The sequence below is a fragment of the Leopardus geoffroyi genome, chromosome A2, assembly GCF_018350155.1.
Source record: "Leopardus geoffroyi isolate Oge1 chromosome A2, O.geoffroyi_Oge1_pat1.0, whole genome shotgun sequence".
NCBI lineage: Eukaryota > Metazoa > Chordata > Mammalia > Carnivora > Felidae > Leopardus > Leopardus geoffroyi.
In genome coordinates this window covers 56278628-56296692 of record NC_059331.1, presented here as the reverse complement: position 1 = coordinate 56296692, position 18065 = coordinate 56278628, and the positions used below count along the sequence as shown (strand labels likewise).

Sequence of the window (18065 nt, the reverse complement as noted above, 5' to 3'; positions counted from 1 at the left end):
GAGAACCTGCCTCAGGCACTTGGGGTGAGCCTGCGTGAGAGCTCCGCGACGACGGCGGAAGCCAGGGCACGAGGGGGCTGTGGAGGGTGGGCAGAGGACCACCCCGAGGGGAGCGGGAATGGGGAAGGCGGAGGGTGAGGGGCTGGGGAGGCAGGAGCGGCTGCCAGCGAGCAGCGGGGTGAGGTCCAGGCTGCAGAGTCAGTGAGAGGATCAGTGACACCAGGGAGGTCAGCCGGTGCGGAGAGTGGGTGCAGAGGCCAGAGTGACACGAGGAAAGGACAGCTGCAAAGTGAGAGGCGCCCGAGAGAGAGAGAGAGAGAGAGAGAGAGAGAGAGAGGAAGAGATAGGGGTGGGACATGTGGTGATACCTGGTGATGTGTGGGCGGGGCTGCGGCATCCCCAGGCACCCGTGGGGGCCCCATGGGAGGGGGGTGTGGCACAGAAGGGCAGTGGAACAGACCCGCTCCCCAAATCTCTGTAACCGGAAGGAAGCCAAGTCACCGGAGCCTGGGTCACGTCCAGGCAGGACGCACGCAGATCCGGCAGTGATCACGCCCCTCTTAAGAAATTAGATAGAGCTTTATTAAATAAACCAAGTAGAAACGCGCCTATTTACATCCAAGTCGTCAGTTTGAGCTCAAGTGATAGGCAAGGCACAATTCTTCCTGTCTCCAGCTTTAGAAAAATAAATCGCATGGCCCGGCCCAAAAGGCCTGCGGTAGGTTCACGCTTGCGGCTCAGAGTCCAAGGGGACGGCTCCCCCCACACAGCGACCCCGCGGGCCGGGCTCGGGGTGTGCCTCCAGTTCTTCCTGAGAGCGGCACAGCTCTCGGCCCAGGGCAGAGAGGCCGCGATCTGGAGGCCTCGGGTGCTGAATGAACGAGGGGGCATCTTCTAGACGTCTTCTCCTTCCCGGCCCCTTCCTGGAGGGCAGACCCGCCCTCCTCACTGGCCGGGTCTGGCTCCGTGGCCTGCTGGGGGGCTGCCGCAGGGAGACTGGTGCCCACACGGGGCAGGCCAGAGGCTCAGGGCTGCTGAGGTGCACGACCGCGGTACAAAAGGAGGAAGGGAGAACACTGGGTTTTGGTCTGGTGCTCGGGCGGAACACAGTGGCTTCTCAAAACAAACAAACAAACAAACCAGAAGAAAAGGTCCCGGTTTCTGGCTCAGGGATGTTTTCCTAACTACGATTCCGAAGTCCCTTGTGGGTAGAGAAGCCAGGATAGGGAGGAGGCGCCGGACCCCAAAGAGCACCTCGATGGAGCTGTGACCGAGTCCAGGAGACGCTTCCACGCTCAGGAAGCAACCACAGAGGACGCCGTCTATATTCACAGTGGCCCCCACGGAGGCAAAGAGCAGCCCGGCTCGTGGCTCCTGTGGCCCGTTGGCGTCTCCCGGTGAGGCTGAGCCAGTGTGGGGTTGGGCCCCGTTGGCGCCTACCTGAGGCCACCGTGCAGTCACGGGGCCAGCTTCGGACACTCGTGTCTGCTCGCTCCCCTCATTTCCTGGCAGGGGCCGGAGTAGGGGAAAAGTAAAGTTTCCAAGGAGGGGAAAAAAAAACCCCACAAATGTTAAGAAAAAATCAAAAAGTCCTTTCCCTGAGGCCACTTCAGGAACATCCCTTACAGACCACTAGTGAAGGGAGCTTCGCCTGCTCAAAGTCTCGAGAAGGGAGTGGTTCCAGAGACTGCGGGGAAGGAAAAGCGTAACTGCACATTGTCCAGAAACCCTAGACAACCGGGCACAGAGGAATGAGCGAGAGTCTTAGCCTTTGTAATATTCTGAAGTAAGAACAGAACAGAAAACAAGAGCCAACAGAAAGCCCTACACGGAAGGGTGAGCTAGCGGGCACAGCCTAAACTACAGGTCTACAAGAACACAGCAGGCAGCGACACGGGCCTGGGCCAGGGCTCAGGGCCCAGGGGTGCTCCAGGCTGGGCCCACTGTGGGGGCGCAGGGGCGCCAGGGCCCGGCCCGCGGACTAGTGGGAGGGGTACGCGGGGCTCCACAGCCCCGACGGAGGGCTGGCTCTGCGGATGGGAGGCAGTGCGTTGAAAGGCGTCGGTGATGAGGCAGCAAAATCTAGGGAGGAAAGAGATGAGGTGACCAACAGAGCATACGGGAGAGCTCGGCTCTCCGCAGGGAGCCCTCCGTGCCTGCACCGGAACAGCCGCTAAGGATGCATCCGCTGCCCAGCTCGGCCATCCCCCTGACCATGCCCCCAGGCAGCCCTGGGCCAGTGATGTGAGGTCACCCAGGGAAGGGGTGACAGCTGGACGTGCCGAGAGGCTTGGAGCATGAGCCCTGACATCCCGCAGCTGCGGAGTGAGAACAAGCAGTGGGTCTTAAAACCACATGGGCGCGTCTGTGGGTCCATGGGGCCCGCAGGGAGTGGGGCCTGTCCATCTGGGCAGGAACAGCCTCTTGGGCAGAGAAAGCCACATGAACAAAGACTCCAGGGCCTGGAGCGTTCAGGAGGTGACGCAACTACTCCACTATGGCTCCGACACACAGAGGGAGGGGTTGGAAGATGGGATTAGAAAAGGTGAGCGCCCGTCGTAAGGATGGCTGAATGACATTTGTGGAAGACTATGATTCCAGGGGTCCAGGATGCACGTGGGATCTGGTTACCCAGGAAAACGTATCTATATACATAACTGCATCCTTTTCCAAAAAGTTTCAGACTCTTTGAAGCCTGGCCATGCCCCTTTTGGGTCAGCAGACACCATTCAAGGATTCCTCCTATAGGGGAGAGAACCCTCAAACGGAAAAGATATAAAGGCCACCACATGCAGCTGTGAAGGTTGGGCACTACACAAGGTTCAAGGGACACCGCTCACAGAGAGAAGTGTCCCCTGGAGTTGTGTAGGATCACCAGGGCCTCAGGGTCACCAGAGACAACTGGACTTGAAGAGGAATGGCTCCTGTGATTCTCCTCCATCTGGGAGATCCATCAGCGGGACTGTCCAGAATCCTCACCTCTGAGTCAGTCAGTTCAACCCAGCTTAGAGCCCTCTGCAGCAGCCCCAGCAGGTAAGAACCAGTCCCATCATGCACCCCTGCAGAGACGGCCCCCGCTACCAGCCCTCCACCCTCCACGCTTCTGCCGGGGGAAAGCTCTCCTTGCCCAGGACCAGCTCCTAGATCTGCCTTCTGGGCCTCACACCCCAGCTGCCACTTTTGTGTGGGGCCAGAGCTTCTGAGACCTGGGATTCAGGGCCTTGATCCCCACAACCCTCCCTCGTAGCCCTGGCTCTGCCTGGCTGCATCCGCAGGGTGGTGACTCACAGTGGGGGCTGTGGCGAGGGCTGGCTCCGGGGGAGAGGCCTGGGGGTGCAGTGAGCTCCCGGGGTGTGCAGACCGTGTGGTAGGCTGCAAGACAACATGGCTGGTTAGAGTTGGGGTCAGGGGTGGGGGGCAGCCCAGGGAACACAATGCAGCCCGCCTCACCTATGATCATGACAGCAGTCCCAGCCAGCAGGGCAAAAAGTGTGAAGAACATGACCTGGTAGGAATCCAGGAAGTGCTGGAAAAGGCTGGCTCCATCTGTAGTCAATGGAAAGACAAGTTACCAAACGGCCACGTGGAGTCCCCTTGTGTCTCTGTGCGTGGCCGGAGGGCGAGGCGGCCTGCCTGAGGCCTGGGGCAGCAGCCGGTCCTGTGGGGCTGTCACTCCAGCGCTCCGTCCTATTCCATCTTGGGCCACTTGAACTGACCCGCGTCCACCTGAGACCCTGCTGGGAGGAGGGTTCAGTTTCCATACCCATTCCGGGGAAGAGCAGAGCTGTCTGTGGGAGTTCGGAGGGTAAGGGTGGCCCAGGAGTCAGCCACGTGCCCGGAGAGGCAAGGCAGTGTGGAAGATGTCAAGCCAGGAGCTGCCATCATGAAAACGGAGGTCAGGGCTGGGCAAAGGCTCTGCACAGGGATGTTGCCGCCCTCAGAACTGAGGCCCATGCACCACGGGAGCCTGGCATCAGCTTGCATCTCCCTCTGCCTCATCCTGGGCCCCTCCTCCTCCCCTAAATGGACTGTCCTGAGTCAGGATACATCCCTGCTTGACGGGAGGAAGGAGGTGGCCTCTTCAAGTGCCCCTGACATTGGCCTTAGCCCCTCAGGCTGTTCCTCTCCAGACCTGACCAGGCCACTTCCCTGCTCTCAAGAAAAAGCCCAAGCCCCTGGCCAGGGGTTCGAGGCTCCTTGTGGCCCGGCCCCTCACCCTGCACCTCACCCCAGGGCCCTTCTGACTGCTCGGCCCTCCCCCTGGCTACTCATCCTTCCAGACCTGAAGGAAGCAGTCCCTTTGAACCACACCCTCAGGCCAGCAGGTGTAAAATCACCCACTCCGTGTGCCCCCCACTTCTTGAGCCCCATGTTTAGGATCATTCCTTTCTCGCTGCGTCTGTAATATTCCATGCCCTGTTTGAGGCGGGGGCTTCTCAGGCACCTGCCCAGCACATGCGCTGCTGTGCAACAGGTGCTCGTACACGACTGCGGGATAAATGAGGCATCCGTTACTGAGCACCTACTGTATATGCTAGGTAAGCCCTGTTCTAAGTGCTGTCCCCACATGCAGTACTCAGCTCCCAGTTGGGGAAGACCAGCGGAAATTATAATTAGTTGTATTAATTATTCCCTAGGCTGACAGTGGGGAACAGGGCTATGGAAGGAGAAGGATTTACATGGGAGTAAGTTTCAGAATTTCCTAATATCTGAGCAGGGAATGTGTGAGGAAAGGTGGGTTTGACTGAGGTGGGGATGTGGCCAAGGGGCTATCGGGGGGAGAGGCGTCCCAGGCAGAGGGAACAGTGTATGCCAAGGGCTTAGCTGGGAGTTGCACGTGTTCCCAAAGTAGGAAGAAGGCCAGCGTGGCTGTAGCAAGGTGCCCAAGCGGGGAGACAAGTCATCAATGGTTTGGGGAGGCAGATTATGGGGGGCCGGCCTTTCAAGACACTGGAGAGCCTTGGGCTTTACCCCCCAGGGGAGGTGGGCGCCAAAGCAGTGTTGAGCAGAGGAGGGGGTACGATCCAGTCACATTTCAACAGGATCCCTCTAGCTACCCGAATGGGCCAAATTCACTTTGTGGGACAATCTGCATTTCTGAGTCCTCTAGGTCTTGACCCGCTCCCCTCCTGCTCTCCTGCCCAGATTTCCACCCACTGCCAAGACCACCCGGACCAGCCCTCCTCGCCCAGGTCCACCCCAGCGGTGTCCCATCCCATGACTCACGAGGACCAGGCCCTCGGCGATCCATCACAAAGGCCACGGTGACCGGAATGGTGAGGGCTTGGTTAGTCATGGGGCTGAAGAAGGTCAGGGCGGTGGACAGAGGCCCCTGACTGCCAGCTGTGGGATCCGAGATGCCGACTGTGTATGTGATGAAGCTGGGGAGCCCCAAAGACTTTTCCTTCTCAAAGGCCAGCACAGCTGGGGACCCTGATTTCACCTGGGAGAGACAATGTGGCTGGAGAGCGGCACCCCCACCCCCACTTCCGCCTGACATGCTGTGCCTCCCTCTGGGGCCCAGACGGTAGGGGTGGGGACCCTTCCCTGGTCCACCTTCCTAGGTAGGCGATGACGCCTGGGTACTTCTAAGTGACAGCGTGAAATCTGCAAAGTCAGGGAAGGAGCATACTGTCTACACTTGGGAGTGTTTTTAAGGAAAGGACAAATCAATATCATTGAATTCTAATCAAGTGCTCTTTAAAAAAAATGCTAAACCAACATGAACTACCACCAAACACCAACTTTCCAAGGCAGCAGCCTGGAGCTCTGTTAATGGCCGATCGCCAGCAGCTCAACCCCTGGGCTGGCGGATCCTCCATCAGCAGCAATGAATTCATCGCCGTCTCGCTCCAAGAACGTTCATCCACGTTCACGTTTGCTGCAGTGAGACCAGGGATACGGCAAACGGAGCAGCCAAAAACCCCTTTGCCACATCACCCCAGATCTCTTACCGGCCTGCTGGGCTGCGGGACCTAGGACATCGTTCACCCAGCATTCAGCAGATGGGGAAACTGAGGCCCAGGGCTAGGGACTCATCCCCAGTTGCGCGGGCGTCGGTGATAAGTTAGGGATTACAGCGTTTCTTCCTCCCCCATGTCAGTGTACGTTCCTGCACTGACTCCATTCACTGAACATACTAAGTGTTCACTGAGCACATACTATGTGCTAGGTACGCTCTGTGCTGAGTACTGCCCTCGCAAACCGAGCTCCTGGTTGGGAAAGTCCGGCAGCATTCCCAGTAACTAATTCAATGATACAAGCTCACAGATAATGGTATGGGGGAAAAGAAAAGGTTAAGGGTATTTACGTTTAAAAAATCTTTTTTTCACTTTTCAAGAGAGGTGGTCCACGACTTCCACGTTTCACCTCGTCTTCCCTGCCTTCCGGTCCTTTCCAAGGCCCCCGGCTCATGCATGGACGCCACTCACCTCCAGGTTCTCGAGAATCTCCACGGTACCAAAGACCTTGACCTCAGAGCTGGTGAAGTGGTTGCTCAAAAGGATTTCAGCCTGGTCAGTGTAAAGCCCTGGGCTGAAGGGCACCTCGGCACCAACATGCTCCCCAGAGACGTGGCTGCCGGGGATGGAGGCGGTGACCAGCAGCGCCGTCTTCTTCATGCTGAGGTGTTTCAGCTGCTTGTCCGTCAGCCTGTGCATCGTGACTGAGCAGAGGTACCGGCCTGTGGAGACAAGCAAGCTCTGAGTTGTCCCCTTTCCCACCCACGCCCGGACGCTGCACTTTCTCCTTGCTCTTCTAACTGCAAAACTCCTACCCATCCTTCAGAGCCCAGGTGAGGCGTCACCTCCTCCAGGGACCTCCAGGGACGTCCCTCTTCAGCACCCCTGATCCGGCTTGGACACCCTTTCTGTGACCAGCGCTCTCGCTCACTCCTCAGAATCCTCTGTTCGCCAGATCCCCACTGCACTGACGTTGCCTGGGGAAGGAATGTCTGGGCCAGCTCTGCATTTCAGGGCCTAGCCATCCTGGCTCTCAGGATGGGGGTGAGTAAATAATGAACGGATACCGTGACCCGATGCTGAGCTACAGGCTGAGCTGGAGCGGACTCCCAGTATGGCCCATGGCCCCAGATAACAGCACAAAGTCCTGTGAAGGTGCGGATTGGGGCTACCTTGGTGCTTGTTGGACCCTCCACGCCTGGCCCTGGGTAGATAAATGAGTTCAATGCACACTGTTGAGCAATGCCCTGGAAAGTACCTGGAACCCGGATGCCTGGGCTGGAGTCCCCTCTGTGCCCTTGCCAGCCAAGTGCCCCTGGGCGAGTCAGCCTCCTTGCTGGCCTGGTTTTCTTGGATCAAGTGGGAATAACTTCACACCCCCCTCATCGGGCCGCATTAGCCAATAAACAGGGCACAGGACCATCAAATGCCTGTTCTGTCCCTGCACTTGGGCCCCACACAGGTGCCCTGAGGACATACCTCCTGCATCTTAGGCAGCAGCCTGGGTGCTGACCCCGGGCCATGGCAAGCTGCAGGCTGGGCTTATTATGGTCTGGCGGCGTGCCCTCCCTAACTCCTCCTAATTAAGACCGGGCTGCATGTTCTTGGAAGGAACTGAAGAATGGTCCAAATGCTCATCGACAATCATTATCATAATAACACTGGGCAGCTACTGTCGAGGACTCGATATGTATGCTGGGCAACCCTCGAAGCACCCCATGTGGGCACCCCCCTTCTCAGACACTCCACACCACGTGGCCGGCATGCCAGGGGCCAGGCAGTCACTCCAGCCTGTGGCGCGGGCATCACGGGCAGTGGAAGCTCTGTTCGGACACACCGTGGGGCCCTTGGCTAGTTAACAAGGGCCCTTCTGCCCAGCTCTCGCTTGCACCGCTCAGCTCTAAGGCATCATCCTTCCCATTTCACAGAGGGAGGCAGCCTGAACACCCACTGGCCCTGAGGTAGGAAGAGCAGAAAGGGACCTAAACCCGGGCTTTCCAACTCTGAAATGTGTCCTGCCTGCTGCGTGTAGGTAGGTGCCGAGGACAGCCATCGCCCAGCATCGGACCGCCAACCCTGCCCGGCGGCCGAAATGAATGACAGGCCAGAGTGTGGCATCGACTGCCAGGCTGGGCTCCTGACAGACATGGCCCTTCTGGACAGATGGCTGCCGTGAGCCCGGCACGCCAACAGGAACCCTCCATGCAAGCCAGTCGTCCCATGCAAACCCTTGCAAACGTACCCAGGGTGGCGTCAAATCCTGGTTCTGCTGTGAAAACGTCACGCGCTGGGAAATCGAAGACATCTTGCTTGAACCGGAGGTGGCAGCTAATGAGGGATTCTGGGTGCAGAGTCTCGATGGTTTCCATCTGGGAGGGAGAGCACTCACCTGGAGAGGGGAAGGGGTGAGAAGGGCATGGGCCAGACCTACTAGGCGCCCCACCCCGGCCCCCCTGCACAGGCTTCTGCATCCATCTGTTAGAGCCTCGAAACGAGGGAGGAAGAGCAGGCCAGGTGCAGGCTAGCCGGGCCGCGAAACGCCTCACATTCCTTCCACACAGGGCCCCCCGAGGGCTGCCCAAAGCTTCGTGACAGCACCACAGTTTATAAGAGCTGGGGAGAATTCTATGGGGAAGGAGGGTCATTCCGAATCGTGGGCAATTTCAGATCAGAATTTCAGCACTTGGGCTACAGAGCCTGCGTCCCGCAGCACAGCAGATGGGTCGGGACCACTAATGCACATCGTCTGTTCCTGTCGGCAGGGGGAAAATGGGCAATTTATTTCTGGACTTCAGGAGGGCAACAGTTTCCCACTAATACACTGAGTATCATCTCGGCAATTGTGCAGTACTGGCCCCGTGCCCTGAAGTAGGAAAAGAGAGGTTATATGATGCAGAAAAGCTACCTCATCAATCAGAACAAGAACAGTGGTATTTAATTCCCCTGGGTACATGGTTTAAAAAAAAAAAACAAAAACAAAAAAAACCAAACCAGCCCACATCGATGTATTTATTTCTGGCAGTTGCTGTCCAGGGCTGTCACGGGCAGGGCCAGGGTCGGATGTTCTACGCATGACTTGGAAAAGGTAATTACAAAAATCAAAATCGGTGGCGAGGCCTGCTAAATCATTACTTTCTTGGGATCACCGGCAGTCAGCTGGGGCTTTCTTTACTCGGCTGCCCTGGGGCTGAAGTGGCACTTCCAGCTCAGACACAGGCAGCTTCTGGGTGCCGGGCTCTTTTAGAAAGAACACTCGGGTTTCGAAAAAGCTGGAAGGAATGGGCCAGCAGGGGTTAAATGCTCTCTCTGCCTTTGGCGTGAGTTTAAGCAGGGCCACGAGGAACCTCCTCCCTGCTCGTGCGACTGGCGGGGCCCCTCCCCAGACCAAGCAAGCCCCTCACTCTTTACCTCTCAGGTTAGAGCCTCTGTCTCCCAAGGTGACGGTCACTTTGGAGGCCTCCTGGAAGCTGGTCTGGCCTGGGCGGACGGAATGGGCCACGATCCTTTGAGGGACACCGATCGCTATCTGGGGAGGGAGCCGAGGCAGCTGCACTGAGCGCCAACCACGTGTGGGCTCAGTGACGGGCATTTTTGTGACCTCACCCCGTTGCCTGGGATGCAGGCACTGCCCATTGCACAGGGGACAAAACTGAGGCTCCACGTCTTTTTGAGACTTGGCCAGATGTGGCAGAGCTGGGGTTAGACCCCAGGCCGGTCAGACTCTGCCTCCCTCTGAATGAGCTGCTTTTCCTAACAGCGGAGCGCGGTGCTGAACAGCAGGTCTGAATGCATTCAGTCCGGGGTGGGCTGTGGGGTTTGGCTCCTGAGACAGCGGCAGATCACTTCTCTGTTCATCAGTTTGCTTAATTAGTCTTTCAGCAATGAGAGAAGGAGCCATTTTACTTTACTGTCATTTATTCAAAATAAATCAACCTGACCAAAAGGCAACTCACATAGCCTGGGTATTGAATGCCCCTCCAGACTCCAGTCTTCCCAGACTTTCCCCTGCTCACCCCCCCTGGCCCAGCCTGCACTGGCTGCACCCAAACACCCCAGTTGTGTGCCCCTCTTAAGCTGGGATCACCCTCCCCCCTCCCCCCACAGAGCCTGACCCCATCGGCCCTCGCAGGCCCAGCTCCAGCATGGTCCCCTCCAGCTGGCAGGCTGTCCTCCCACCTCTGGGCAGGCGCTGAGCACTTCCTGCCTCCCACAGGATTTCTAGCGGAACGTGATCTCGTAAAGAGCAGGGATGGGGTCCCACTCCTCCCCCAAGCCCAGGCAGCTCCTGTGGCTGACACAAGAGCACAGGCAGGCCATCAGGCTGGCCCCATCACCTCCACGCTCACTGGTGGGCACCCACATCCGGGCCCTGGTTCTTCCCACCTTCTCCTGTACTCCTGGCTGCCTGCCATCTTGTCCCTGCTTCCTCTGCCTCCTCCCCCCACACCTGGCAGAGGGGGCCCAAGGCCTTGCTGTGGTATGTGCTGCATGTATGTGCACCCGTCCACTCTCAGGTCTTCCAGAACCACGTCTGTGCTGTGGACTCCCACCCCATCTCCAGCTTGCTGTCTTGGAGCTCCAGAAACACCTGCTGCCTCATCACCGGCCTCACCTAGAGGAGCTGCAAATGCCTCCAACTGGCCGCGCCTCCATCCACTCATCATCTTTCCCCAGCGCCGGCCCCTCCTTCTGCAACCCCCTACCGCCATCAGGGCAAAGGACCGACATCCACCTTGTCACTCAGTCCGGACGCCGGGGAGGTCATCCCCCAAAGGGTTCTCCCCCAACCCCTACTTCCAAATGGTCACCAAGCTCTGATGACCCTCCCTTAGTTTCTGCCCACCCAACAGGGCCAGCAGAGTGCCCATCCTGTCTCCTGGCTCACTACCCCTGCAGCTACTCCCCATCTCTTGGACTCTTAGACTCTACCAGGCACTGGATACTCATTCCAAACATTACCTCTGATTGTGATCACTTTTTACTTAAAAAAAAAAAAAAAAAAAAAAAAAAAAAATTCTGATAGGGATGCCTGGGTGGCTCAGTCAGTTAAGCGTCCGACTTCGGCTCAGGTCATGATCTCACAGTTCCTGGGTTCAAGCCCTGCATCGGGCCCTGTGCTAACAGCTCAGAGCCTAGAGCCTGTGTCAGATTCTGTGTCACCCCCTCTCTCTGTCCCTCCCTCCAAATAAATAAACATTAAAATTTTTTTTACAAAATTAAAAAAAAATTAAAATAAAATAAAAAAAAACCCAAAAACCCTGATAAATCCCTACTGGGTCTGGCATAAGCTTCTCCTCTTTGCTCCGGAATAGTAACAGGTGCAGCTAATACCTACTGAACATTTGCTAGGTGCTGAGTACCATTCTAAGTGCTTCACATAGGTTAACTCTTAATCCTCTTGGCCCTCTTACCTCCATTTTACAGACACAGAGAGGTGAAATAACTTATCCAATGCCACACAGCCTCTCAGTGGCCTGGCTGGGATTTGAACCCAGGCAGCATGGCCCCAGAGCTCACGTGCTTAACCAGGAACTACCCAGAACACAATGTGCATCACACGATCTGACTGCAACGCCAGCCTCCACACTCCCCCCACTGCCTATGTTCCAGCCATCGGGGCTCAACTCTTGAGCCCTGCACACTTTTGCCTACGCCGTGCCCTCTCCTCCAGCCCCCCCGCCCCCACCCGCCCCTGCCCACTCTCCGCGGCTCCTCCTGGGAAAGCACAGCTTTATTAGTCACAAGGTGCCTCTATCTGCAACCCGCTCACCCACTGCAGAGCCCCGGCACTAAATATGCAAGCTATTAGGTTAAACTGTTGGATTCGATCACGTGCAGGCTGGCTCTAAAATGAGACACGTTTGGAACGCAGCCAGATGCTGCTCATTGATTCATTCTCGGCTGGAGATAAATAGAAGAGAGAACGGTTTTGTTCACCTCCAGAAAGACTCAAAAAGTGACTTGCCGGGGAGGCTTAACTTTGCCGGTGATGCCAAATGGCCACGCCGGCGCGCCCGCCCCGAGACTCCTGGGGAAGCGCCCACAGGGGACACTCCTGCCCTTACGCCAGTGTGCGTGGGAGCTGGGGGGGGGGGCGGCCCCAGGAGGTCAGCCCTTGTCATGACACCATTTTGAGCGTGGGAGGCAGGGGCCTGGGAAGGAAAGGGCGCCTGTTCCAATCCCGGAGGAAGTGGGGAGCAGACCCCAGACTCACGACTCCGGATCCTGACTGCCTAGCAGGGTGCTGGTGCTTCTTTTTTTTAAAGGGAAGGGTGCCATTCAGGATAGAAAGCCAAGGCTATTACCCCAAGAGGGTGAGCTACGTATGCCCCGAAGCCCTACCTCCTTGTAGGTTCTCAGGTGCCCAGCAATCTCGTAGTAAACCGTCACAGATCCCGCCTCTTGGGCCACAGCCACGCCCGTCCTGGGGTCGATGCGGAGGATGCTGTGAGCTGAAGAGCTCCAGGTTCCAGAGAGGCCTGGGAGAGAAAGCCCTGGCTGTCACTCATCCTTCCCACGTCTGCCATTCCCGCCCAGCCCTGTCACCTGGGTGACACTGCCCCACCACCATGCTCCACCCTGCTCCCGGGGGAGCTCACTCATCACCCTCAGGGTAGAATCCATGCCACTGGCCTCTGCACCCTGGCTCTGGCCCCCGCCCCCCACCTCCCCTGGCTCCTGGCTGCGGCCACCTGGAGCACACCTGCTCTCTGCCCGGCTGTGACCCTACCCAGAGTGAACCTCTGACCCTATGTTCACGCCAGTGCTTCCCTGCTTGGAATCTCTTGATCACTTCCTTGTCCTGGGATGACCCGGGTGCTGAACCTCCCCACGCACCACCCCTGCCCACCCCCGACTGTTTATCAACCCCTTTGTGCAAACAAAGCAAGTGTCAGGTTTAAGAGCGTTTCTTAGTTAAAAGCCAATTGCATTATATAACAGATACAACAAAATAATTCAACAGCCACGTTCTATTTCTGGCAAATTGTATTTGCTTTCTTTTAAGGGCAGTGTTGAACGTCTTTTTGAAATGAATTTAATTAGGTAAAAAAAAAAAAAAAAAACAGGGAGTCAAATTGAAAAAAGAAGTTGAGTAATGTAGGTGGTGAATCTACAGGTGGCATGGGAACAGGCCCGATAGCTGTTCTCTCCTTACATTTCCTTCTAGATGTAGGCTGTTGGCGATACATGGTAACCACTAGCCACGAGATGAATTAAAATGAAACACATAGCTCCTCGGTTGCATTAGCCACATTTAGAATACTGGATCGTGAGTGCCCCGTGTCAGACAGTGTAGATATGGGATGTTTCCACAGTGCTAGAAACTTCTAGCGGACAGGGCTATACGAGCGCACGGGTTGGCCAGCTTCCTCCACAAAGGGCCAGATGGCACATCTGTTGGGCCGTGCGGGCCCAGAGGTCTCTGATGCCAGCGCTCAAACCCGGCAGCTGGAGGGTAAAAACGGCGCCTGACAACATGTAAATGAGGGTGTGCCAGAGTTCCCAGGCACTTGTGTTTGCAAAAAGAGACAGCATGCTGGATTTGGCCGGTGGTTTTCTGACTCCTGCTCTTGAACGTCATGCCAGCCCTGTTTGTCTCACCCCCACGACAGGAGCCCACTCCCATCTTTGGGGCTGCCCCGGACTCAAAAGGAAGCCCCCCACACCGACCCTGGCCAGTATCTCTCTCTCTCTCTCTCTCTCTCTCTCACCTTCCAGGCCGACCAGAACTGTGGCCAGACAGAGGACGTCCCCCACCACCACCGCTCCGGACAGCTCCGGGGAGATGGCCTGTAGGACGGGCAACGGGACGAAGTCGGACAGGCCCACGTGCTCCGTGTCCCGCACGCTGAGCAGTGTCAGGCCCACGCTGATGGTCCGGACGATGCAGGTGTTGTTGGAGACGCCCTTCCCAATCTGCACGAACTCGTCTCTAGGCACAGGAGGGGGATGCGGGCTCTCAGTCTCAGGAAAGAGCCCCCAACTCCGGAGGGAGAAACGTAGTTGAGTCCTCTCCTGGGCGAAGCTTCTTGCTAACGGTGGCCCCAGGGTGTCCCTCTAGCTTAAATTTACCAAGCAGCTGCCCAAACCTGGTCTCATCTCATCTCCCCCGGGGAGGAGCCCATGGCCCACAGGATATGCCCCACGTCCCAGGAGGGAAAGCTGAGGTCAGAGGGCAAGGCGAGCTTCGAGATGCTTGCTGGTCCCTTCCCAACAGGGAACAAGGACATTCTCAGGAGGCATGGCCTCTGCCCACTTCCTCATAGGTAAAACGGGGATAATATGTACCCGCGTCCAGGGCTGGATGTAAGCTATATCTGGATGTAAGTCCAGGTCAGTAGCTATAAAGCACCGAGACCAGTGCCTGGCACAGTGAGTGCTTGGTCAACACCAGCCAATGTCGCTCTGGTGGAAAGGCCCAGAACAGCAGGTCTGAGGGGTAGGGTCTCTGGCTTCGTCTCCTCCACCACGCCGTCTCTCTTCGGAGCTCCCGCTGGTCTCTAGGAGAGAGGCTCAAGGGCCGGCGGGACTTCTGTGGGATAGCTGAGGGGCTGGGAGGAGCTGGCTCCATTTCCTCCAGGGTGGCCTAGATCCCAGACTCATGGATGGCCCATACAACGTGCAAAGAGCTCCACACTTTGCCAGACGCCTTCACGACTATGGCTTCAGCTGCCGGCCCCGAGCACTAGGCATGTTCCCCGCATGACAGGTGTGGAAACAGAGGCCTGGAGAGGTGAGCCGCCTTGTTTGGGAAGGCGCCACAAAGGCCAGAGCTAGGGCTTGAACAGGCTCCAACTCCAAGCCCCAGTTCCCCCACCATGCTAAGCTCCCCCTACACCTGGCCCTGGGTGTGCTAAGCAGGCCTGTGAGGAGGCCAAGTTGCAATGGTCACCCACACCTGGATACAATCTTCTGCCCCCCATAGGCCCTAGAACCCCTGCCCAAGCCGTCCTTCTTCCTATGCCTGATGCTTCTCTCTCCTCCTCTGAGCTAGTCTGCATGCCCCCGGGGCAGTAGTTCTCAACCTTTAGAATCGCCCGGAGGTCTAATTAAAACAGACTGATGGTGGGGCCCCTGGGTGGCTCAGTGGGTTAAGCATCCCACTTCAGCTCAGGTCATGATCTCCTGGTTTGTGAGTTCGAGCCCCGCGTCGGGCTCTGTGCTGACAGCTCGGAGCCTGGAGCCTGCTTCGGATTCTGCGCCTCCCTCTCTCTGCCCCTCTGCACTCACGCTCTGTCTCTCAAAAATAAACATTAAAAAGAAACCCCAGGTTGTTGGGGTATTTACAGGGCCAGCCAAAATGAACCGCATGTGGAGCCTGGTGTTCAAACCCCGCGTGACCCTGAGCAAGTGGCTTGACCTCTCTGGGCCTCTACAAACAGGCGGCAGTGAGGAGTCAGCGAGACGTCACGTGGAAAAGCCTGTACACACACAAGAGGATGCAGTGAAGGTCAGACCCCTTCCTCGCTGGCACCAGAGCATTGGAATGTGTGTGCCTTGCTCTGACCAACTTTTATAACGTCTGTGATCACTGATTTGCATCCGCTGATCACAGGGGCAGTGCAATGGCCAGGGTGGCTACGTCTCCCCTGCAGTCCGGCTTTCACGGGTACACCAAAGTTTATCACAAACCCCAACACCTGTGTCTCACTTCCGGCCCGCCATGGGACATCGCCAACAGCTTCCCGCCACGCGGTAGTACAGGCTCTGTGCCCTGCCTTCCCCTCACCACTGCCTCCTGCCCAAGCCCAGTGTTCCCCCTGTGGTCTGGCAAGCACGACACGCTCCCTCCTCAAGACTGCAGGGAACAAAGCTCCCTTCCAGTGGCACGGAGGGTCTAGTGGACTCAGCCGCCCCCATACATCAAATCCAAGTACAACTGACACACATCTTCACGGGGGACATGAGCATCACCCACACCCTACCTATTAGTCGCAAAGCTGAGGACCGAATTGTGAGCATGGAAGGTGTCTCCGGAGTTGTCGTGGAAGTGGACGGTAAAGGTCACGGTCATTCCCAAAGGCAGGGCTGCCAGAGCCTCCTTGTTCTGGGTGTGCAGGGTGGGGCTCATGGAGAGCCTCAGGTAAGACACAGGAGATACCTGGGGACAGTGAGCAGGTGTGGTGATGACTGCCCTGGGGACCAGCCTCCCAGGGAGGAGTCACTTGCCCCCAGTGGGACCCGCCTCAGCAGGCATCGGGAGGCTGATCGACTTGGGGGTCATGGAAAGAGAAAACGCCTTGGTCCGCTAAATGTCCCAACCTAGCGACAAGAATCCCACCTTCCCACACAATGGGCTGGCCTCACTACAAGAAAACCCCCCAATCTACAAGAGTCAAAACCCATGACTTTGAAAAATTAGATCGTTATTCACATTGGCAAAAATTTCCCCTGGGCTTTCAATGTTCAGTTTCCTTCAAAAACCAGGCTCTCTGGGTGTTTAAAGTAGAAGTAATGCCCATGTGGACGGCAGAGGAAGTATTAACCAGGAGCCACGACGTGCTGGCAGGTGCTCCAGGGAAAGAATCCCGGAGCCCAGAAACCCGAGCTCCAGGGAGAGCAGCCCTGGCCCTCCAACTCCAGGTAAAATCTATCCTGGCCAGAAACTTAGCTCCGCTCAGAAGACCCAATTTCTTGGATAAAGATCGGCGGGTGCAGCGACCTCTACTCAGCTGGTGCTCACTACATAGTTGCTGAGGTAGGATGAGCAGGAAGCTGCTTTCACCGACTCAAAAACCAGGCTGAAGGTTCCCTGACAGGCATTAATTACGGAAACAAAAAGACATTATTAAGGAAACAGATCTGTGACCACGGCAAAATCTCGAACGTGAAGTCATGTATCTTGTCTGTCACCCAGGATTCAGAAAGTGGCTATGACGAGATAGTAGAAGGAAATTCTGGGGACCCGACCCGAGGATGCTCGAGGAGGAGAAGGTCCCCGTCACCACGGAGCACGGAGGGCAGAGGGACATGGGAAGCGCCATGATGCGGCCGGATGACACGACCCGAGCCCGGCTGACCAGACCCTGACTCTCCACCACTGAAGTGACTCACTGAGCGAGTCATTTCCATGGTGAGTCCCGGTGTCCTTGTCTGTAAAATGGGTCACTGAACTGCACATGCTGCCACATGTATAATGCAACCATTTCTGTGTCGGGTGCCCAGCACATGCACTCAATGTGCATAGGCACCTATCACGTTCCAGGTGCCGGCTGCTCAGTCAGGACATGGGTGCTGGTCCCAGCAAATCATGGGCCTCGCTGGGCCTCAGTTTCCCCATCTATGAAATGAGGCCACTGCAATCAATCTCCAAGGATCTTCCGCTCTGACATCTAGAAGATGCTAGAACTTTTCAGCTAGGACCTCTGCCCCCAAGTTATTCTTCAATAAATTCTTACCTACAATTTCTCAGCTGGAAAGTGATAGATCTATTTTATACCTGCGAGGGGAGATTTTTTTTTTTTTTTTTTTTTTTTTTTACCTCGACACGATTGCTTTCATTACTCCAAAAAGCAGGAAAGCATGATCCTACCTTTACAGCAAAGAGGATGGTCTGGTTGGCCCCAAAAGGCTCTTGGGCAGTCACTTGGATTGTGGACATCCCAATCACGGACCCTGACGTCAGGCAGCCTTTCTCGTCAACATGCACGACAGGAACCTTCTCCGGCCCGTCCAGGACGCGGTAGCTCAGAGATGCTGCTCCGTCCCTTTGGAAAAAAAACAGACTCGGTTTTTCAGAGTGTGGGAGCGGGTCGCAGCAAGGGGCCCGAAATCCCTGCCCTGAGGTCCAGCCATCTGGGCTTCCCGATGGCTCCTGGGAGAAGGAAAAGGCCTGATCTTAGCCCCACTGTGCATTAGGACCTGGGTGCTCAGCTCAACTTCAGCCTCATCAGTCACCCACGGGAAACTTAATTTGCAAAACCGATGGTTCCAAAGAGGGTGCTGCTTCTGGGAGAAGAGGCTGAGGCCTGAGCTCCTCTCCTCAGCTGCATGGGACATATGCTGTCAAAGATCGTTTCTGGGGCAAACTTCCCCATTTGCTGCCATAAGGCAGCCTGGCACAGTGAAAGACCATCGTCAGGCAGAAGCTGAGTGCAGTCCCAA

General features: G+C 56.7%; 1 protein-coding gene across 4 annotated transcripts in view; it reads right to left on the bottom strand.

The window, feature by feature from the left end:
• Window positions 1-560: 560 nt before the first annotated feature.
• NUP210 (nucleoporin 210) overlaps window positions 561-18065 on the bottom strand; it is a 108138-nt gene continuing 90633 nt past the window's right edge. For 2 of the 4 annotated variants that reach the window (XM_045493956.1, XM_045493955.1), the window contains exons 30-40: window positions 17494-17668; window positions 15887-16062; window positions 13673-13893; window positions 12303-12439; window positions 9369-9486; window positions 8203-8349; window positions 6432-6682; window positions 5227-5443; window positions 3451-3546; window positions 3289-3372; window positions 561-2082 (exon numbers count right to left, since the gene is read on the bottom strand). In XM_045493956.1, the coding sequence (XP_045349912.1) occupies window positions 1982-2082; window positions 3289-3372; window positions 3451-3546; window positions 5227-5443; window positions 6432-6682; window positions 8203-8349; window positions 9369-9486; window positions 12303-12439; window positions 13673-13893; window positions 15887-16062; window positions 17494-17668 (1723 nt within the window). In that variant the 3' untranslated portion in view covers window positions 561-1981. Of the gene's footprint in view, window positions 2083-3288; window positions 3373-3450; window positions 3547-5226; window positions 5444-6431; window positions 6683-6771; window positions 7165-8202; window positions 8350-9098; window positions 9230-9368; window positions 9487-12302; window positions 12440-13672; window positions 13894-15886; window positions 16063-17493; window positions 17669-18065 lie in introns of those variants that run through there. The other 2 variants (XM_045493957.1, XM_045493958.1) reach the window with 2 other exon arrangements.